The 22,500-nt window shown below is 39.3% G+C and overlaps 3 protein-coding genes across 3 annotated transcripts in view; 1 reads left to right on the top strand and 2 right to left on the bottom strand.

Moving 5' to 3' along the window:
* The window catches only part of LOC138032470 (GATOR2 complex protein MIOS-like), a 45,204-nt gene extending 33,078 nt beyond the window's left edge, over positions 1-12,126 (bottom strand). The window contains exons 1-10 of the mRNA XM_068880194.1: positions 11,871-12,126; positions 9,883-9,919; positions 8,525-8,592; positions 8,268-8,347; positions 4,713-4,762; positions 4,114-4,172; positions 3,761-3,830; positions 1,952-1,982; positions 1,368-1,468; positions 695-796 (exon numbers count right to left, since the gene is read on the bottom strand). Of these exons, the coding sequence (XP_068736295.1) occupies positions 695-796; positions 1,368-1,468; positions 1,952-1,982; positions 3,761-3,830; positions 4,114-4,172; positions 4,713-4,762; positions 8,268-8,347; positions 8,525-8,592; positions 9,883-9,919; positions 11,871-11,972 (700 nt within the window). The 5' untranslated portion in view covers positions 11,973-12,126. The remainder of the gene's footprint in view (positions 1-694; positions 797-1,367; positions 1,469-1,951; positions 1,983-3,760; positions 3,831-4,113; positions 4,173-4,712; positions 4,763-8,267; positions 8,348-8,524; positions 8,593-9,882; positions 9,920-11,870) is intronic.
* Positions 12,127-12,212: 86 nt separating this feature from the next.
* LOC138030826 (uncharacterized) lies at positions 12,213-17,084 on the top strand. Its single transcript, XM_068878713.1, has 6 exons — positions 12,213-12,403; positions 12,516-12,581; positions 14,705-14,851; positions 15,445-15,549; positions 15,982-16,080; positions 16,767-17,084. The coding sequence occupies exons 1-6, from the start codon at positions 12,256-12,258 to the stop codon at positions 16,910-16,912; spliced, it is 711 nt and encodes a 236-aa protein (XP_068734814.1). The 5' UTR covers positions 12,213-12,255; the 3' UTR covers positions 16,913-17,084.
* Positions 17,085-19,877: 2,793 nt separating this feature from the next.
* The window catches only part of LOC138030656 (nostrin-like), a 29,153-nt gene continuing 26,530 nt past the window's right edge, over positions 19,878-22,500 (bottom strand). Inside the window, exons 16-17 of the mRNA XM_068878563.1 lie at positions 22,489-22,500; positions 19,878-21,371 (exon numbers count right to left, since the gene is read on the bottom strand). The exon at positions 22,489-22,500 is cut by the window's right edge and continues 24 nt beyond it. Coding sequence (XP_068734664.1) covers positions 21,196-21,371; positions 22,489-22,500 — 188 coding nt within the window. The 3' untranslated portion in view covers positions 19,878-21,195. The remainder of the gene's footprint in view (positions 21,372-22,488) is intronic.

The raw sequence follows: 22,500 nt of genomic DNA, 5'->3' as shown, positions 1-22,500 counted from the left end.
AATTAATCTTGAATTCTCACAACGGATCTAGGACAGTTAGCCAGATTGCTTTTAATTTCCTCCCTTATAATTCTCTTTTTTGCAGCAAAATAACCTTGGGCTAAAACACCAAAAATTAAAGTGGTTGATACATGTGCAATAGTTCGATCATTATCCCCTTTCCACTTGAAGGAGATGAAATACATGTACCAGTATCATCTGGTGGACCTGCAACATTTGCATTTCAGTGTTTCACCAAAAAGTTGTGTAACAAAAAGATGCTCCGGCCCATAGATCTGCGCTTCATCCTTTAATTTAGAGAGGCCCAATTATGCAAACACTAATTATTGCCAGTGAATTTTTCAATGCCAGTGAATTATTCACTGGCATTATCCAGAGAAAAATCCATTTATCACCCATTAGGGAAAAACAATGATCAAAGGGATAAACTCAAAGCCTTCCATTGCGCAGATTTGACTACAAAAGTTTGAATGCCCAAATTTTGCCTCAAACCAACCAAGCTATAGCCGCATTAAGACAGACTGCTAATAAATGTTGAATGCTTTTAATAATAATAATTGGGTACGGAGTAGCTGGATGGCTTATTAGAATCTAGGTAGGCCCTTTATGAGAACCCTGACAATAATCAGTGGAAGGAATACTTGTCAGTTAAGGGATAACTCAAACATGTACAATGAATCCTATATATACCCACCTCTGATATCAAAGACTCTGAGGAACTTTTGTGCCTGTCCACAAATCAACAGATTGTGGTCATAAGGTGACCATGCCATAGAGAGAGTAGGGTCAGAGGTAGCTGCATTGATAGAAAATTAAAAGATAGAAGATTAAAAAAAACGAAGTGTAAACAATAGTGCCTGTTAAGTGGTTATGTCTATGAAGTTACTGAGGTAGATCTTATCAAGGACTATTAATTTTGATTTCAAAAGGAGAAAATAATGGCCTTTAACTACTGAATTCAATATTTTTATTACACTTCAAGAATCTTGACTTAATGCAGTGCCTTAACCCTTTGACACCCAAACCGGTCTTAACCGGCCAGACTTAATTAGTATTTTATTCTGTCTAACGCCAGACGATTTTACTTGTCAATGGGGAACCCCCAGGAGTCAATGGGTTAAGTCACAGCACCAAGGAACCAAACCCGAAGACCATGAGATAATATAACTGCAGACATCTGCAGTTTAGTTTCCTCAAATTGTCTCTTTGGTTTTTTAGAATCCTTGCAACACATTGCTGCGCCACACAAAATTAAATCCTGAATTATTCAAGGTTTGTGATCTTCCAAAGCACGACCGCACAGCAAATAGTGCTTCCATGTGTACCTGAAAGGTAATACTGGTACATGTATCTGAATGGTAGCTTACAAAGTTCCGCAAGTGGCCTGTTTCCTGTGGCAGACGGATCCATCTGCAAACCTGATCCCACTGTGATGGGAGACTGTTTACCTCCAGGCACTGCTGAATGTCTTGAAAATAATAATCATATAATACTGGCTTTTGTGGCTGCTGGGATTGTTTGAGGTTTGCCTCAATAGAATGCAGGGTCTTCCAAAACCCAGTCAAAACCACTGACAGCAAAACTTAATAAGCACTATTTTAACCCTTTGGCATCCAAACCGGTCTAAACCGGCCAGAGTATTTTACTCTGTCTAACGCCAGACAATTTTACTCGTCAGTGGGGAACCCCTGGAAGTCAATGGGTTAATCACTCACTGAAAATGTCCCCATTAACCGTTTGGTGTCCAAACCGGCCTTAACCGGCCAGACTTAGTATTTTACTCTGTCTAACGCCAGACGATTTTACTAGTCAATGGGGAACCCCTGGGAGTCAATGGGTTAATACCACATGGAAACTTCAGGGAGAAAAACTGTGCAATTGCACTATTGATTACATAATGCCAAACTGGTTAACAATTTTTGTTTAGTTTTAATGCACTTTGTCTCCTTACCTTTTTTCTTGATTTCCACTGTCTCTCACACCTGTTTAAAAAATAATGCCTTTACCTTTTGGTGGATATGCTCAAATGTGCTTCATTCACAACAATGAAAAAAAAAAACCATTTTTAAGGAGGCTTGAAACGGTTTTCAGCTGAGCGTGCACGCGTAAGCCACACATGCAATTCTGAAGCTGCTCAAGTCATGCATGCATAAAATGCTTGTCAACCCCTCATTTTTCCTGATTTTGCAACTTCTCTTGTTTCTCTGCTTCTGGATGGTGATTTTTTTTCATTTTTTGCATGTTAACTTCAAATAATTTTAAATGCTTGTCTTTGAAATTTAACAAAAATTCTGTACCTGAAAACCTGGCCTACAGAATTTGTTGAATTTTAAACATTTTAGAGATTATCTCTAACATTACCTGGTAATACTGTATGGGAAGATTTCACCGTCCTGTATTTTTTTTTTTTTCTCAAAAAAAAAGACAATTATGTTGATTTTAAGGTTCAAAGAAATGCCTTATATCGTTGCTATGGTAACAGTATTTTGGAGGAAAATGTGACGAGAGAAATCTATAATGGGTACTATTAATACCCTGGCCAAATTTTGTCTTGATAATAATGATTACCCTAACTATATCAAAGCCAGAATATGTTCATTTGTGTGAAAAAAGGAAAAACTATTTTGAGATTCCTTAAATCAAACATGGCATACCATTAGTTGAAAACCCAACTCGAAGAAAGCAACCAGATCATTATTTACAGAGTTTATCCCACTGACTCCTAGGAGTCAGACTTAAGACCCATTTATATGGCGAAAAAACTTGTCCTGGGTAGATGGGTCACCCGCCTACCTGAGCCAACTTTTCCTAGCTTACAAAACCCAGCGGACCATTTACATGAGAGGAAAATGTTGGCTCAGCTAGACAGGTGTTTCAAAATGATGTCAGTCTTGTTTTATTGCCGAGTGACTTTGTGTTTAAGGACGTTGGCGCCCATTGCTACTGCGCATCCTTACGGCGCACGCAAATTCACATGCCACGTCATGCATCGAGCGCGCACGCTAAGTACTAATAAAAATGAACAATGATACATGTAGGAGAGATGGCCACTACTATAGCTTTGCTTGGATTTAACGATCTTGGGTGTTCGGTGACCCCTACTTTTCTTTTCAGAAACAGATTTTATTTACAATTATCTCCACATTGTCCAAAAATGAACAAAAAATCAATGTGGGAAGTTTAAAAAATTTCAAGATTTTTGTCCTCAAGACATGGAATCCTGCCATCTTGCGGCTGCAAGGCGCATGAAACTATGGTCGCTAAATGCGCAATTGTTCTTTAAGGAACCTCAAAAGTTAACTAAATTCACTTGATGGGTCCACTTAAACAAAGTTTGGTAGAGAACATGTCACTTCAAAGATGTACAGATTGCTGTGGCCTTATTCGATAAAGAAGCCGGATTTTTTCAGATTTAGGGTGTTCTTCCAGGCAAGTTCTCTCCAAAACGAAGTTGGTGACCCCCCATTTTTTTCACAATTTCTGACATCACTAACTCATCATCTTTCAATGGTAAAATTTGCAGGAAAAAATCAATGTTAGAACATTTTTGCGCCTCATTAAATCTGCAAGAGAAAATGTCTGTCGTAGGGTCGTAAAGTCTATAATTGCAAATTATGTAATAAGCAAAGCTGATGAACATGTGAAGGTCTGGGCCGCTAGCTAATTATAAATTATTCCCCACAGGTCGATGATAATTTACAGTGTATACTGTCAAAATTAACTTGCAAAAGAAGTTCAAAACAGCTAGTTTATTACTTACTCAGTTGGACATTTATGTCCCAAACAAGCAGAGAAACATCATTCCTGGCTTTATCTAATCCTGCTGCAAGCTGAATAAAATTTGAATAATAATAATAATAGTAGCTTCGAGTTTTGTTTTGTTTTTTTTTTCGCTTAGTGTGTAATTCTATATATTATTCCTTGGATGCATGTGTAGTGTAGTTTGGATGTTCTGTGTTTAGCATATATAGATAGGTATAGTAGTTTGGATGCACAGCTTGGATGTATAGAGAAAAATTGAAGTGTAAACAAATGAAAATTTATAATAATAATAAAAATATCACACAAGGAAATGATCTCCCCAGTTACATTACGTTAATCAGTTGTCCTTACCAAATTAGTTTCCACTGGATTCCAAGCAAGGCTATTGCACTGCCTTGAATGTCTGGGAACTTGAAAAATAAAATAATCAGTTATAAAATAATTAGGATAGTACGCACACTCTCATTGGTCGATGGCTGTGTTTAGATGAGAGTATGGAAACATGGCTGTGACATCACAAGAATTTTGATTGGTTATGTTGTCAGACGCGCGTTTTGATTGGCTGGTAGGAAATATGAGCCTGTATCAAGAAAATCTGTTGCAATATAGAAGTAAAAAGCCAGCATTTTCCAGTTCATTTGTTGAATTATCTTTGAGAAATTTTTTTTTATATTTTATAAAAGCAATAGGACTTTTTCCCGTCTTTTTTCATAGCCTCATCTAAACACTCAGGGGAGTTGGAAGAATTTTCAACAGTTATGCAAACCCTTAACTGCATCCCAGGTTTGCATAACTGTCTCAAATTCTCCCAACTCCCCCTCGTGTATAGAGGAGGCTATGGAAACATGAAAAACATCCTCTATTGCTTAAATATAATAAACAACGTACACTGGAAAGTAGCCAAACATGTGACAAAAGAATATGCTGTTATTGGCACAAAAGAATCTTACCAAATTCTCTAGCAATACCAAAATTTGAGGAATTGTTTTCCCTTCCAATACTGAAAAACAATCACAAGAATTTTAGGGAGTTTTAAAACTGCAAGAGCATTTACCATTTGTCAACAAAAAGCAAAAATTCCGGCTGGAAATTCAAATGGTATAGCTCATTCCACTGGAGAGTTTCCCAAAAAGATGGAAATCCTCAGACGTTTTCCTCTTTTCCCGTTCCAACCGAAATGTTTGGGGAAATCCTGTACCATTTGTAAACTCCCACTCAACCCGGTTCAGTTCAGCCTCTTTTCCCATCTTTCGATGCTGCAGATGCAGCTACCATTTTGATTTGTCATTGTTTTCTTTCAAGTCTCTTGTGGCTAGAAGAAAACAATGACAGGTTGACAAATCAAAATGCCGGCTGCATCTGCAGTGTCGAAAGGCGGGAAAAGTGGCTGAAGTGAATCCAATTTTAAAAACTTTTGTATAGCGTTCCAAGGTAAACTTGGGGCATTCACCATTTGCACAGAAAGAAAACAGTAAAGTCCCTAACAAGAATATGTCTGTATAAATGTTATAAGATGTTATCTGTCATTCTTGCTTTAAAATCCCCATTCACATTTTTCACCCTGAAAATATCCTTTTTAAGGGGTTCCACCTTGTTTCACTGTTTATTGATCGCCATCTTGGATTATCAGTTGTGCTTTAATGGCAGGGACCCATCCACACCTCAAACGCCCTAGGACATTCCCAGTTGACAAGTAAAATCGTCTGGTGTTAGACAGAGTAAAATCTGTTAAGTCTCACTTTCAGGGGTCAGTGGGTTATATAATTAATGGATTTAAATAAAAACGTGCATGAAGGAGCCCCTTTTTTACTGCGTGGTGTTTGTGATTGCAATTTAAGAACTTTCAAAGACATCAATACACACTCGTGTAATTTCCCCTTCAATTCTTCAGGAAAGAAATACATGTAAATTTCTCCTTTTAGTGGCAATGATGGTATTCCTACAAGAACCATTAATTCCCAGTGCAGTACATGAAGGTGGACGATGTTAGTAATACCTATGGAACCAGTTCACTCTCACAATCATTATCTATTAGGCATGAGATGGCAGAATAAATACCGGTACTTTACATCGATTTAACCCTCCCCTTTGGGCTATGTTCTGCTCCATTCATTTTTTTCTTCCACTGCAGATTTGATCAAGTGGATACTCAAACACAGTTATGGCATTGCTTTTCTGTTGCATTTATTTGGACGACTTTCATAATCTCAGCCCACCTGGTTCTCTTACACTGTATCTGCCAACAGAATCTGGAAACATGCATCTGTCAGATCCTGGAATAGGGAATATTCCCCTTTATCCAGAGATTAAAGCTTTCATGAGGGTTCCTTCACTTGCCTAACTGTGATTGGTATTGAACTGGACTTCGTGGCGCTTCAGCCTGCCTTCCAAAGGACATTAGTCTGATCAGATAACTGCTCTTCTGGAATCCTGATCTGGCAAACAGCATTGCACCATGAAGGAATTGGAATCTCTGATCAGCAATCTCCATCATGCCTGTAAAGTAATCCCTGCAGGTCGGACTTTCCTGCGCTGCATGATCGATCCATTGTCTGCTTTTCCTCATGATGACCACCCTATTCGACTTAATGGGCAATTTTCAGGTATACCTCACCTAGTGGAGGGAGTTTTTCCACTCCTGGGATGACATAAGTTTTCTCTTCTCCACAATGGGCTTCATTACTCGATTTTCATGTCTCATTAGACGCAGCAGGTGCACATGGGTATGGAGCCATCTTTGGTGATGAGGAGTTCATGGGCTAATGGTCTTATGTTCAACAACCCTTGTCCATTGTTTACAGAGAATTATTTCCAGGAGTGGTGGTCGCTCAACTATGGGGCTCCCAATGGGCTTCAAGGCAGGTGGAGTTCTGTTCTGGCAATGTGGTGGTGGTCTGTGTGCTGCATTTGGGCTCATCAAGGGATCCAAACATGATCGTACTTCTCCATCACTTGTCCCTGGTTACAGCTGGTCAGTCGTTCCCCTTAACTGCATCCACAGATCTGGCCATGACAATTGTGTAGCTAATGCCTTATCCTGTTTTGATTTTGAGTAGTTTGATCCCAAAATCCATTTTTACCTTGCAAATGGCCTGACTCCTTCCACTTGTCAAGTCTACAGCTCTGCTAAACGACAATTCCTAGAATCTTGCAGCCAGGACATGCCCTTTCATTCGAGTCAGCCTCTCCTGCCCACGAGCAAATGTACATTAATGTGCTTTGCACCCACCTGGCTGATTAACTTTACTATTACTAGGAGGCAGTGTGGCCCAGTGGTTAGGGCGCTTGCCTTGAGATCCGGAGATCCCGGGTTCAAGACCCGGTCTGACCACTCGTTGAATTTGATCCTGGTAGTCCCTGGTTCAACTTCCCCGCTGCATTTGTAAATAGCCAACTGGTTTGCCTCTAGCCATTTGGGATTCTTGACAGTTGTTGTTGTTGTTCTGTTCTGTCGTTTCGTTGTGTTTCATTGGCCCTGAAAAGCACCTATGGGGAGCGGTCAATTAAGTTTGTATTGTATTGTATTGTATTGTATTTCTCTGCAGTTCATTCTTTGCCTATTGACTATGGCTTCCCTGACCCTCTTGCGTCCTGTCTTTAAATCCAACGTCTCTTATGGCGAATTAAACAACCTCAGGGTTCAAATGTCTCTCAGTGTCATCTGGTGACAAAAGATGGCAGTTCTTCAAAGGCCATTGGACTTCAGCAATCCTGACAATGTAATGCTTTGGGCAACCAGCTGCCTAGACGTCTTTGGTTTCCCAAGAGCGGGTGAATTTACAGCACACAGCTCTTTTGTGTGTTCATCAAGTGCTTGAAGATGGACCCTTTCCGTAGGGGCTGCTTCATCTTCCTTAGTCATGGTTCCTTCCCTTTCTGTCTGGTGGTTTCCATGACAAATTACCTCAATATCTGGGGACCAGGGCCAGGACCTTGCTTTCTTTCTTTTCCAGGCTGGCACATGCCTTTCAAGGACACAACTCTCTTCATTCTTGCAAACCACTCTACAGTTGGCAGGTATCCCAGGAAAGTTATTCCGGTCATAGCTTCCCAATTACAGCTGCCACTATCGCTGCTCAGAAAGACCTTCCATCATTAGACTGTGGGTCATTGGTTCAGTGAAGTGTATTTACTGTATGTGTGTACTCCTGCAGACACCATCCTTCAAGTTACCGCAAGACTTGAGTAGCAGGTAGGTGTTCTGTTTTATTACTTGAGGCATTGGTGCTATCTTGGGTGCTGTCAGATTCTGGACATTATTTTGTTGGAGCTCTGGCTTCCCAGCCATGAGACCCCTTTTCTCTGGGCCAAGTGCCTTGAGCCCGGAGATCTTCCGGCTTGGCATGGGGGCTTAAGGCCGGGTTGCCAGGATTTGCCAGCCATGGGAGCGGCCCTATCTAGAAGCTGGCTACCAATGAGCAATATTGGTTGCCACAGATACTAGGGACTCCCTCTGTTTAAAGTAATATAAATCTACTGACACAAACTATTATTGCAAGATTTACCATGTAAGCAGGACTCTTCCATTTGCCTGCCCCACAGCTAATAAGTTCTCTGGTTCAGCTCTTGGGTACCAGGCCACGCACTAAAACAATAATAAACAACAAGGAATTTTTATCAGCCACACACAACCATAACATCCCTCTCCAAGCTAAATTCCAGACACATTCGGTACCTTAAATGCTGATGTCTGTTCTCACTCTAGTAAGATGAAGAAGCAATGTAACAGTTGTTTGTTCATTCAGAAGATGAAAGTACTTACCTTCAGATACTGTATCTCCGTCATAACAGACACAAGTGAGGCACATGTTTCGTCAGATAGTTGAATCACTTTGAAAGATAAAAGAGAAAAAACACATCTTGTTCTGTTTTACTTGCTTTGGCTGTCAACGCATTTTAAGAGAGAACATTACACAAATAGTTTACAGAAAAGGCAGAGATAGTATGACTAGCACAGGAGTGAGAAAAGTAAAGCACCCCCAATCTGCGAGTAAAATTGTCTGGCATTAGCCAGACTTAAAATCTGTGAGTCTCACTCTCCAGGTCGGGAAGGGTTAATGGGCTTTCCAAGCCATAATAATTGCACACAAGGACAAGGCTGCTGCCTAAGAAAATTTTCAGGAGCCCTTCGGGCTTCCAACATCAAAAGTTAGTAGCCCTAGTAATTTTTTCAAGAGCCCAGAATTAATTAATTAAAAGTTAGGCACCCGTTTGGGCTACTCATTCACCATGCTCCCAAGTAAGGTGCCCCAGGCGACTGGGTTACTGTCAGGCAGCAGCCTTGAAGGAAGCACCAACTTCCAGTTAACGGAAAGGGTTGGCCCATAGGTGAGAGCGCTTGCCTTCCACCAATGTGTTCCAGGTCTGATTCCAGGACATACAAATATGGAGTTTTGTTTATCTCTTATCAAGGGGTTTTTTAGTACCAGCATAGCGACAGGTCTATTTCTGCTTGCAATATTTAAATTATTTAAAGTACCATAGTACAGTGCCTACTAATTTAAAGGCATTTTTGTGTGGTTTATGAATATTCTCAGACTGGAAAGGCAGATCTGAACAACTGTTATTGAAATCCAAAAAAGAAAAATGGGGGTAACCACACAATATTTGTAAAAATTCTTAAAATACAAAGCAATGTATGGAGTTCTTTTCCAAACTGAAGCTTAATTATCTCTGGGAAATGCATGGTTATGTTGCAGGTCATTTTGTGTCTTAGGTTAATTTGCAACCAAACTAGGTCATTTTGTTTCAACCTAGGTCACGTTGTTTCAACAAGGATCAAGTTGTTTCAACCTACACATGTACAATCCTGGACAAAGTTGTTAAGACAATTTTCTCTCTTTATAAACAATAATATTTATTTATGCCACATAAATCTTCTACTTTCAAATCACCCTCTTCCCCCATACAATGTTGAGGGATAACCCTGTTCATTGCAGTTACGCCCAATTTTCTTTTTGGAAACAAAGGGTACTTGATAAGTTCTTCTTTCTCCGCATAGTATTGCCCAAAAATATCCCTGTATTAGTAAAGCACAACCCATAGGAAACAGAGTAGCTCAAGATGAGCAAAACGTATGTGCAGTTACATGTATGTGCATATTACTTAATATTAGGGTACCTTGGCTCCTTATACCAGCAGCTTTTGGTAGAGTTTCCTATGAAGGAAAAAAATTGTATTATTAATATACAAGTACATGTAGCAAGCCAATCCTTACATCCAAATTCAGTTAGTTTTGGCATGCATCACAATTCTATAGTGTAATGTTAAGAAGCTAAACAAACTGGACCTAAATATGCAATTCCTTAGCCCTTCCTTGCCTAAAATAACCACTTAACAATTTAACTCTTGTGCCACAAGATTTTACTAGTTAACAGGAAATCCCTCAGGGATGTACACATAGATTATACACTTTGTTTTTCTAATGTAGATAGACAAGACAAGAAGGCCCACTACAGTCAAAAGCAACCAAAAGAACCCTTTTTCTTTAGCTTGTTCCGTAACTTACGACAAGGGCGGGCACTAATCCTAGATCCTGTCACATCCACAACTTGTCCCCAGTCATACTGGTACTCATTTTACCCATCACAAATGAATGGAAAGCTGAGTGAACTTTGCAGCCCATGAGCTGGGATTCGAACCCGGAGCGCTTGAATGCAGACTGCAAGTGAAATCCACTACAATAAGCACCAGGGGTTTCAATACGTAAATGGCTGGTTTTGTGAAGCAGGTGGCTGTGGGAAGAAAGGGGGCGTTAAGGTCCCTTTTCCCTAGGAAGGTCTGGGGCATGCTCCCCAAGAAAATTTTGAAATCTGGAGCTTGCAAATGGCATTTCCAGCAATCTGGGCATCAACATCAGTTACAAATATTTACTAACACAACGCTGCACATGGCCAAGTTAGAGGACAATAATTTTGTTTACACTCTCGATCTCATTAAAATATGACAAGCTCCACGCTTTCTAGCCATGTTTCGGGAAAACCGGAACATTTGATGCAGCGAATGTGGTAATGTGTCCTTTACACAAAGACTCTGGATGCTTGAAGTGGATCGGAGTGAAACAGAGAGAATCGTGTACCAGTAATTCAAGCTTCTCGAAAAAGTAGGTGGCAAAAACTTAAGGAGTAGCCGGCAGAATTCACTGGTTGCCGGCTTCTATTGAAACATTAACCTCAGAAGCACACTCCACACAATGTAGTTATTGAGTATACCGAGAGTATTTTCTTTTTAAGCTGGACATATTCATGCGTGCAGACACCCTGAGATCTACAGTGACTATTGGAGTACCAGAACAAATGCGAGTAGGAGTTCATATCATATCATATAGCTTTATTTACCCTCGGATTTTTAGAGTAGCTTGGTGTAGCTAATATCTCCGAGCATTTACCCTCCCAACCATGATACACCACAGAAGACAGACCACAACACCGGGAACTACATGCCCTACTCTTTACGACAAGTGTGCGGGTTCTTTTATGTCCCACAGGATTATGAACATTGAAGGGTTGTGAGACGGGACCTCCAGCTTATCGTCCTTATCTGAGAAGACTAGAGAGTCTAACCATTTGCAGATGTAATTAGAAAGACAGCACTTTCTCCTCAGTTATTTAAAGACCCTGAGTGTTGGTCCAGCCCGAGTTGAACTCATGATCTCCCGCGTAACAGCCCAGTGCTCAACAAACTGAGCACCGAGCCTAAGAATTTACAAAAAAACTCGCAAGGCTATCATATATCGAATCCAAACCAATGTTTGCTAATGTTGGAACTTGCATTTATGTCCAATTGGGGAATTCCGAATGGCGTAGTGGTAACCACACCTCCTAAATGTAGGTAACCTGCAGGGCATATTTCTTGTCATTTACAATTACTGCTTGTACGTGGGCCGAGTTTCAGTCAGTATCATTTCCACCCAAAAGATTTAGATTTAAGAACTCTGTACTGCACTGGATTGCAGTGCATGTACTATTTACAATTGTTACGTCAGAACGAGTAAAGCATACAGACACATGCAGGAAGTGCATCCTTCGAAGCAATTCTTCGTCAAAAGCAAATCAAACAGCCTTATTCATGTTAATATTTTAACCGTATGCTCGCCATCTCATGCTCACCTGTGTTTTGGAGACCTGGTACAAGCAAATCTCATTTCCGAAAGAGATGAACCTATCATGGAGGCAAGGAGACCATAAAACCTGCCACTTTGCTGAGCTCATTTTCAACGGATCGTCAAACAACGGAGATTCTTCGTCTTACAGGGAGTTCGGGCAAGCTTTCCATTCCCATTAGAAACAGAAAATTACTATTTCGAGTAATAATTTTATAAAAGTTCAAAGTACGAGGAAGAACACAAAAAGTGAAAGTGTGAGCGATATATTTGAACAGCGGTGTGTATATATCATGTGATCTCATGGAGAAGTTTGATTGGATAATATAAAAAATTGAACTTTCACCGCGAAATTTATTGCTCTATCTCTACAAACATAAAAAGCTGTGAAAATGGGATCGGCTGAGTCAGAACTTAATAAATTGACTCTTAATTTGAAAAAGGTGCAAGAGAAGTTTTTACAATGGACTGGGGATTCCCTGAAGAAATCGCTCTTGGAGGGCAAGCAAAACCACGAAAAAAACTTACTGGACAGAAAAGGTGTGCAGCTGCGTGTGTTTATACTTTAGATTTCGTTGATTGGAAATGAAATGATCGTGAACATAAATTTGAGTTGATCTTCAGTCAAACTGAAATTCCTTTGGCTTTTTAGAGCGAATACAAGAGCTGGAGCAGTCTATTAGCAGAAAACAAATTCAAAGCGAACAGAATTTAGAAGGTAAGATGTTGCAAATTAAAATAAGACGTTTTTAACCAAGCTCTAGGAACACCAACAACAATAGAGAAATGTACGACTTCTGGTGGACGAACAAAAGAAGCTAATGAGAGATCTTTTGTTTTTGTCCACCAATATGGCGGCAATAACGTCACGTGAAAACCTCCTATTATGGCCATTAATTAAGGCCCTGTTTACAAGCAGGTAGGGTAACCCTAGTTGCCTTGTAAACACGTCGATGAAAAAAAGAAGAAATGTGTGAGCACTAGGGTTACCCTATCTGCTTGTAAACAGGGCCTTAGGGAGATCTAACGTTGCGATGTTCAGTTTATTTTGCTCCTTTAAGCCGAGTTGCTATCCACTAAGTTTGAACAAGGAAACTAAACTATATGAACAAAGCTGATTGTAAGAATGATAATGCAGAGTAAAACGATATTTGCCAATAAAAACAGCAACTCCTTCGCCGACTACCTCCCTTGCAATCAAGTTATCTTGAAAACAAAGACCCCAAAGACTCAAAAACAAAGGACGTAACCTAAAACACTCAATTTGGCTAACCCTAGCCTAAATAGGCCTAATGTTGGTTTTTAGGCATAGGGTTAGCCAAATTGAGGGTTTTTGGTTACTTTCTTTGTTTCGAGTCTTAGGGTCTTCTCCCCCTTGGGAGGCTGTTTCTGTTCAATTCCCAACCTCTAGTCATATCCCTGGGGTATGCCTTATGGAACAATGAAGCTTTGATTTGACCATTGCATTATCTTTCAACTTGGGGGCAAAGATTTACAACTCACGTCTGCAATTGAATACCGCTAATCATCGGCCAAGGTGTTATTCCATAGAGCTGCGCCTCTATACATATATGTAATCAAGAACTGTACAAATTTTGAGTTGATACGAGGTAAAGAAACTGAGTTAGGTGTCCTAGACAGATATGTCGATGTTCTTCTACAGATTATTATACTGTCACGTAACGGCAAAGGTAGATTTTCCCAATGAGCCTTGTGCATCAGTTTTAATAATGCAGTCTTGTATTTGTAACATAGTGGATGCCAGTTTGCAATTTTTAAGGCCTCTGCATGCGGGTGTCTGTTTATAAATTGAAAACTACCTCTGCAGCTTTACTGTGTAGCTTTTCTATTGAATTAAACAGTTCCTGGTTACCACAGCAACCCCCAAAAGCTAAGCCATAGGTGACAGTCGGTAGGATTACAGTAAGACAAAATGCTTCTCAAACATTCTTAGGTCAGAATTTGCACCTCTTTAACATGGCTAACTTTATGGCAAAGTGCTTCTTTAGATCCATCAAGTGCGTTGTCCGGTTAAGCTTATAATTGCCCACCACAGTGCCAAGAAATCAGGATTTGCTGACTTGATTAACAAGAAAATCGCCTATCCTCACTGGTAAAATAGGCTTGATGTTCAAAGTGTTAAAGCACCATGTAAAACGTTTGTATGAACTTATCTAATTGTAATGTGCTTTTGATTATTCTCATAGAAAAAGCACAATATAAGTAATAAATATTATTCTTGTTATTAGTCAGAAGTCCCTTGTTCAGCTGAGCTACTGCTTCAATGATCCACATTCTCTCTGATACATGTACAGTAAATACCGGTAGTTGAATCATCGGCATAAAAAGTTCTCTTGATTTTACTGATGATGGAAGATTGTTAGTAAAAAGCATGAATATAGTTGGTCCTAGAACAGAGCCTTGTGGGATACCATAGTTAACTGGAAGAAGTTCTGATTTGGTTCTGTAATGACTGTAAATTGGCGTCTGACAGTCTGCACCTATTGTTGCTTGCATAATTTTCATAATACCATAATCACATAACAACACTGGAGTCGTCTATAATGACTGAGGCCCCACTAACGCTTGACACCACTATGACCTCCTGGCTAGCATCAAACTGGGGTCTGCCTTAAATGATTGGTCGATCTTAAATAGATTAGATCGCACACCAGATAAACTGTGCTGTCAGAGACGTAAACTTCGTTGTAAATATGCTTTGATTTTGCCGGATTGGGTTGGCAAAAAACACCATTGTTAACAGTACTAGTGGGACCTCAGCCATTAGCAAAATAATAAGCTGTGGGTCACTGATAGCGTCTCTTCATCACCCTTTTATAGCTTTGCGACAAAGGGCAGAGGAAGTTGCAAATCTTGAGAAAGAGCTTCGTGAGTTACAGATCACAGGCCAGTGTTTGGCAGAAAGAAGGAATGAAACACAAAAACAGCTTGAAGAAACCCATTGTTGTGTACAAAAACAACAGAAAGGTATTACGGTATAAACCCCACAACATGTCATTTTCAAAGTCCACAATGTGTTCAGGCCAACATGTTGGTGGAATCAAATTCCATAACCGTAAAAAGTAAATGTGGATGCACTTGTGGCATTGGGAAGGCTTAATGAAGCACCTCACCATTTGTTTTACTTTTAATCTTCACAATCCTCCTCTCCTTTGAAACTTGTTACCTCCCAACAGGGGATGGGGTGGGGAGGGGGGGGGGGGGGGTCAGGAATACAGGTGGCATAATAAAGTACTATGTCTTGTACCTATCCCTCGTGATATACCCTTCCTACTGCTCTGTGCCTTGTATAGGAGTCCTTATATTTGGTCAGGTACATGCATGCACAGTGTGTGCTATTTGGAGCAGAATGCAGTAATGGAATTTAAGGGAGATTGTTCATATTATAATATTAAAAGAACTGAAAACTGGAAGACTGAAAACTGAATAACTGGAAGACTGTTACAGTTACATTATTGTTCTCTCATGGGGAGATGTTTAAACTCATATGCTTGGTGTTTTGTTATCTCTTGCCAACATGTATCATTGATACGATAGTTAAATGGATGATGCATTTTTAGAAATTTTAGCAAAGGAACAGAGTACCTCTAACAAAATGCAACAGTTCAATAAAGGGACAGAGCACTTCAAAGAAAGGCTGGGATTAGCCTTCAAAAAAGTTGATGGTAATTATTGAAGCCTTCTTTTCTTGTTTTACAGTTTTTAAGTTTGAAGTTCTTAACTTTTTCAATATAGGAGTTTTCCAAGAAGTTGTTAACTACAGTGTACATTGTATATAACCCTGGACCGACTTTTCAACACCAAATTACCACTGATCAAAGTTAAACACATATAACATAAAAATGATAATTATGCTGTTAATGTTTACATGTACAATGGTAGCTTTCTGGTTCTAACAATTCATTGCAAGTTTAAGTCAGTTATTAAAAATTAAATTGTCTTTGATTTTTGCATGAAGTACATATTATTAAATGTCAGATACAACAGTACCTTAAAAGTGTAATTGTCATGACTTAATGTACACAAGACAGTATGAAAGGTCTTTTGGTGACAAAAATGCTCTCTATCTAACATGCACCGCCTTTTATACTCCCCAGATGAAAACTTACAGTTTGTCTTCAAGTACATAGACCCAGAGGATGAAGAAAAGCCGTTCGTGTTTACCGTGGCCATTACAGCTCAAAATAAGTATTCAGGTAATAATTATTTTGGAGTGTTCCCCCCTTTTTTTTGAGTGAGACAATTTATAGTATTAAACGCAAGTTTACAAAAAAAATAAATGCTCGAAGTTTTTCCAGTGAAAGCGTTTGTATCTGAAATAAATGAATTTCAGAAACAATGATTGTTTTGGTTTTCAAATTTCCCAGGTGCTGTCATCTTGAACAATAATAATATTGTGGCATGTTCTGCTTGTCCTGATTTGTTTTCTCACATTAAGAGCTTTTGTTTTGAAAACATGAAAACAAGTGGGTCTAAAATTCATTTTTTTTCTTCAGTACAAACACTTTTTCGAAGAAAACGGTCTAGCAAATTTGATTGAAAAATATATAACTTTGTTTGAAGTTTAAAATAATTATTACCATATTCATCAGTCAGAGTAGAGAAGGTCGATCCCTAAATAATATTTTTCCTTGACTTTAATTAAAGTTCTTGGGGAAATCTGTGAAAATGGACATAAAGTTTCTGCAGCCTATAGAACGTTCAACTTTTTGACAACCAACCCCTGCTTGACTCCACAATGGAAGGATTGTGCATTCAGTAAGTAATAAAAGAATTCACCCTTGTATCTCTCATGATATTGCACTCAGCTTAAACGGTTTGTTGGTAGGATGTACATGTATTGCAATACGTGATACACTAGAAACACTTTGTTCCTTTTCAGTGACAAAATGCATACCAGAGGTTGAAGGAATGGAGGACATGATACATCAGCTCAATGCTACAAACAACTTTTCTAAGTTTGTTAGATCCATGAGGAAAGGGTTCAAAGAAACTACGAAAGCACCCACCAAGAGCAAAGCCTTTTAGTTCAGCAGTGGCAGAGAGCATAGCAATTTCATTTTTTACCCGCTTAATAGGATATAGGATTTCCTTTTTTATCATGTAACATTAGATAGAATGAAGCCTGTACAGTTTCTCTTTGTTTCAGTTCTTTTGGAATTCATAACCATTTAATATAATGCAACTGGTTTGAATGTAACTTGGAAGTGTTTGATGTTTTCCCAACGAAACTTCTTCCCAACAGTTATCCATTCAAATGCAGTAATGCCTGGGACTTTTATAACAAGACCAGTCCACTTTGATGCTGGCAGCAGAAAACATGCCTGATCAGTTTAAGCCCCCAAAAGTAACAGCTGCTGTTACTAATCATTTTCAAATGAATTTTATGCAGCGATAGCCTGTGTACAGCCGCCCACTCTCCGCAAAAAAAAAATGGGCGGCTGTACACGGGCTAATGCTGCGAGGGTCAAATTGATGGTTGGCTGGTTCAATAGAGCTTTGAACTTCGCCTCTCCTCACTTCAAGGGACATCCATACATATGTTCCATTCCATTGAACCTCCCCCCCCCACCCCTCCCTCCAAAAAAAAGCAAGTCACAAATTTTCATGCCTCAAAACCATCTTGGCTTGAAGACACAAACAGATAAATGGTCTGCAAATTGTTCCCAAGGGCTTCTGGGACTTTCAAGAAAACATGCTCCCACGTCTTCAGTTAGTGGGGTTTTTGACTCTGGACATGGCTTTTATCTGGATCAAGGAAATTCAAACTGCTTTCAAATCAAAGCTTGCTACCTACCTGAAAGGATAGATCTATCGATACACATACCTGTGCATCTGTTCGAATAATTTTGAAAAAAATAATTATTAGCCTGCTGAGATTTTTGCTGCAGCTGGTCTTCAAACCAGTAACAACATTAAAACTGAGTGGGGAGGAGAGAGGGGTTGAAGTGAAGGCATGACAAGTTAACCAAAGCTTGGCCTTACATGTACGTCTAGTAGTGAGCTGACATTGAAATAAACACAAATCATGTGGTTAATAGTGCGTCACATTTGATTTCAATCACCTTTGGCCAGAGATTGAATCTCGTAAAGAAGGGCAAATTTCATCAGAAATTGAGGAAGTGGCAAAATAGTACTGGAAGCAATTGTCCAGTCAAAAGACCCTGGCCATTACAGTAAACAAACCACTCTAGTCACAGATGACAACAGACTTGAAAGAGCAAAATTCCTGTGCAAAAAAACAGGTAACACTCTCACACCACGGGGATGCAGAGCATACCGAAAACCAAAGTTTAGACAGATAGACAGTGCCCACAACATCTACTAGTGCCATAACTAACAAGGTTTTCTTGGAGGCAGTGTGGGCCAGTCAGGGATCTTCTCAGATTCAAGACCTATTCTGACCACTTGTTGAACTTGATCCTGGTAGTCCCTGGTTTAACCTCTCAACTGCACTTGTACTGTAAAATGACGATGATGAACTTTATTTAAGCATCAAGTGTACCGGTATTTAGTGCCAAGGTACTAATTGGGGTCACTGTGCAGAAATCAAAACAAATCAAAGGTTGGTGTCTGGGAATCGAGCCAGCCACTGGAGGGCAAAATGCTCTCTCCACTGCAGTACCATCCTTATCTGGGTGCATCCATGGCATTCTCCCATGGAGTATATACCTACATGTATCCCTGCAACTGGTTTGCCTCCAGCTAGTTGAGATTCTTAACACTGTTGTTGTTGTTCCGTCCTGTCATTCCGTTATAATTGTTCCATTGGCCCTGAAAAGCCCCTATGGGGAGTGGTCATTTACCTACGGTGCGCAGTAAAAACAACAACAGACACAAATTGAATGTAAACGAGGGTGCAGGAAATGTATTGGTCCATATCATATTCATGAATCTATACATGGTGTAGCCCGCGCGTATGGAACACAGGATGAAGGGCCTCAGCATCAAGCCGATGGGGTGCCTCATGCCTGTATAATTGCAAGGCAGGTATAGCTGCTGGCACAATGTCCTAGACCAAAGTAACATAATTATGCCCCCTCCCTGACAGGGCTGGAGGGGTGCGGCAGGCAGCAATTTAATTATGAGGACTGTTTGCCATGGGTCATTAACCTCACCAAATCCAACATTCTGCTGTGTTTAAGGCATTGACAAGGAATGCTCCGACTGCAACCTTTGTGAACTGTATTGTTCCTAACATGTTACAGTATAATAGATCCGTCCACGGTTTTTGGCCGCCATCTTGGCTGGGGGGCAAACACGGCTAAATTTACAGTAAATGTATGGGATTTTGAACCGCTGTAGCGCCGCTAAAAAGAGACAATTCCAACTTTTGCCACTACTTTAATTAGTTTTATTCATATCATTCATTCAACAGAATGTATAAGGGCATTAGGAAGGTATGACGTCCTTAAATTCAAATAATAAATCTTCTCATGTTGCTTCTAATTTCAAGGCAATTTGCTATGATGATTTTAGAAGAGTTTGTATGAAATCTTAAAAATTCGTTTATGGTCGTTGTAGCCTGAATCTGTTCTTTATATTTATATTTCATGAAAATAATCTCGGTATAAATGTCTTTTAAAAGACAATGTCACTGTGGAAATCCGTCTCTTTTTAGCGGCGCTACTGTAACAGCGGTTCAAAGTCAGCCAAAATCCCATACATTTACTGTAAATTTAGCTGTGTTTGCCCCCCAGCCAAGATGGCGCCAAAAACCGTGGAAGGCTCTATTTCATACACAGTACAGAAATGTGGCCCCCAGAGCATAAAGCTGAAACATATCAGGGTCTTGAAAAAGTTTTCAACAGGAAGCCAATTGTTCAATGTGAAAACGATTGTGCAAATCAAGAATAGTCTAAATTATGTGGTACCCTTATTTGTAATTTACACAAAAATGTTAATCTTGCCACATGCCGTATTTATCAAAATGTTTGTTCATTATTGTTACAGACAAATTTTAACATGGTGAGTGAAGTAATTGAACAAAATGTTTGCAATGTTTCAACATTTTATTTTCTGTTTTCAAAAGCAGGTTCTCATGGTCCAGACTGTGGTTTGATATTTAGTGATAAGAATAATGCTAAAAAACTCCACAGTTGGGATCCATTATAACCAGGAAAAAATGTACAGCTTCATAAAAATCTGTTATATCCCTCTCTGATGGGATCAATAATAATGAATACTAACTATATATCTTTCTTCAAATGCAAATTAAGACTTCTGAAACCAACTAAACAATGTTTTGCCCCTTTGTAAGCTGGTTAACTTAAATTCTCTTCTAATCAGAAGAAGTCATAAAAAAGGTAGAGTCTTTAGAGTTGCCTTAAAAACATCAAATGTCCATAAAAAAACTGCCTGTAGGCATTTTGTCTCTAAAGAAATCTCATAATAATTTAAAATTTGTTAAAAAATGTAACACTGGCACTGAAGCATAATTTTGTTAACCACATTGTACATGTATAAAGTCTGTCTTGTGCAAGTAAAGTTGCATCTATCCTTGGAGGACAAACTGTTGCAAGATCTAGATGAATGAATGTCTCATTAATTATTAACTCCAAAGACAGCTCTAATTCTGGTTCACACTTGTCAGAGAAGCATCAGGGATTCAAAATGGAGCACTGCAAGGGCATTACTACAGTGTATAGGGCAGGGCAATCTGGTGCTTATTGCTTCAGTTGCTTTGACTAAGAGAACAAGGAAACAGCCAAAAGCTAGCATTTTCATGTACGGTTAAATCTCATAATGATCCTAAAACTTCCTTCTTCTGAAATACTGAAAGCAAAAGAAAAGGAAAAGGTTTTTCTGCTCTTTCCAGGGAGGCTTTATGCTTTTTGCACAAGTGAGAACCAAACTTGGAAATTAAGCTCTATTAATTTAATACATGCCAGGAAGAAGATCCCAACAAACAGGCAAAACCGTTTGATATTAAATTTACCCTCAGGCAATTTTGTTAGGGTATACAGTAATTACTAACATTAAAAAAACGACAAAGGTGAAAATGGATTGCCATCAAGGGTTTTGTTCTCAACAGAAACTTTGAGGAAAGTTACTTAGATAATTGTGTGACACTTGCATCTTCCTTGTGCTAGATCGGCATGTTGCTCTCAGCTATCCCACAATTTTCCATGTAAATTGGAATCAAGAATGATCTACCCTTTGGGATCTTTCTCCTCCCATGTAAAGAGTCCCTTGCAATGCAACAGTACCAAGTGATTCATTGACGTCTTTCAGTTTACAGCAAGGCTGGCAAGCAACAATTTTTATGTCGTTAGCAAGACGTACACCCATCCAACAGTTTTTGCGAAGGGTCATTGAATTTCCTCCACATAGCTAGCTGGAAATACTCCTGTTTTATTATGCAGTTCTCCCTGCCACCAGTCACCATCCAACTTTGCTGTTAATGTAATAACATCCCCCGGTAAAAGATCAAGCTCGTCACTTTGGGCTGCCTTGTATTCATAGAGTGCACGGCACTGGCCAAGCACTGAAAATGTGTGAAAAAATATTTTTACTAGTATATGAATGAAAGAAATGTAAATTACATAATGAAGTGTGGGATATAGACGAATAAGAGAAGCGGTCCTTGTACTTAGCTGGACAATAATTTTAAGCATTTGCTTTTTTTTTGACACTTAAAAAAAATCAAGTGGATTCAATGGAATTGAACCATGATGACCTCTGTGATACCAACTGAGCTATGACTCAGTTGACAGCAGCTCAATTTATTGGGCTTATGTGTTCCCCCGAAGGACTCAATGAATGAACACATGAGCTCAACAAATTGACCTGCTCTCAACTGAGTGGCTTAATTTGTGGCTTTAAGTTGGTAGAGCATTGCACTGGGATTGCAGAGATCATAAGGGTTTGAGTCCCATTAAGTTAAGCCACCTGAATTTTTCAGGTGTCAAAAGAAGTCATTTGCAAGTGCAAGGATGACCACTCCTTCATTTTTACTAAATGTACTTGACAATTCTATTTAAAACAAAATGTGATAAGGATGATGGTTTCCTTCCATTTCCTGATCATGAGACTACATGACATTGTACAATGACAACATGAACAAACATTCCATTTACGAATTAAACAAAGTTTTGAAAAACAACGAACTTGGCCAGCAAGAGAGCTTGTAAAAAGAAAAGCCGTTTCAAATTGTTTAATGTTATCATGACCTTAATTTTCGTAAGTTTTGAGAGTGCCATCTTCACGACCAATTTGTTCTCATTTCAATCCAGTTGCAGTTTACTACTTGTTTTAGTAGAATTCTGTGCCCTATACTAATTACACTGAAATTTTCCCACTAAAGGAAGCACAGGAAAGGGTGTTAGAGGTTACATGGGTCTCTTGAGGACAACTGGCTGGATTGTCTTAGGTGGTCCAAGTTTAACTCCACCACCCTTCAACAATAGCCGACTGGTTCCCTCCAGCAAGCTGAGATTTTGAACCATTATAAGGTTAAAGGGGACAAGTTTTTGAGTGGATCTAAATGTTGAGTATTGTTTGATTTGATTACAAAAGCGAAAAGTCTTTACAAATAAAATCCTGCCAGGAAATCAATATTAAGGAGTGTGTAAAACAAAATTAATTCTCTGTTCTCTCCTCACCTGGTGGGTCTG

The sequence above is a fragment of the Montipora capricornis genome, chromosome 1 (assembly GCF_036669925.1).
Source record: "Montipora capricornis isolate CH-2021 chromosome 1, ASM3666992v2, whole genome shotgun sequence".
NCBI lineage: Eukaryota > Metazoa > Cnidaria > Anthozoa > Scleractinia > Acroporidae > Montipora > Montipora capricornis.
The sequence above is the reverse complement of the archived record's forward strand: the minus strand, read 5'-3'. Positions and strand labels throughout refer to the sequence as shown.

Bases quoted from the DNA above. Each gene is read 5' to 3' on its own strand.
- LOC138030826 (XM_068878713.1), top strand. From the start codon at position 12,256: ATGGGATCGGCTGAGTCAGAACTTAATAAATTGACTCTTAATTTGAAA. The intron at 15,550-15,981 runs GTAATTATTGAA...TATACTCCCCAG, and splicing joins AGCCTTCAAAAAAGTTGATG to ATGAAAACTTACAGTTTGTC. The intron at 16,081-16,766 runs GTAATAATTATT...GTTCCTTTTCAG, and splicing joins AGCTCAAAATAAGTATTCAG to TGACAAAATGCATACCAGAG.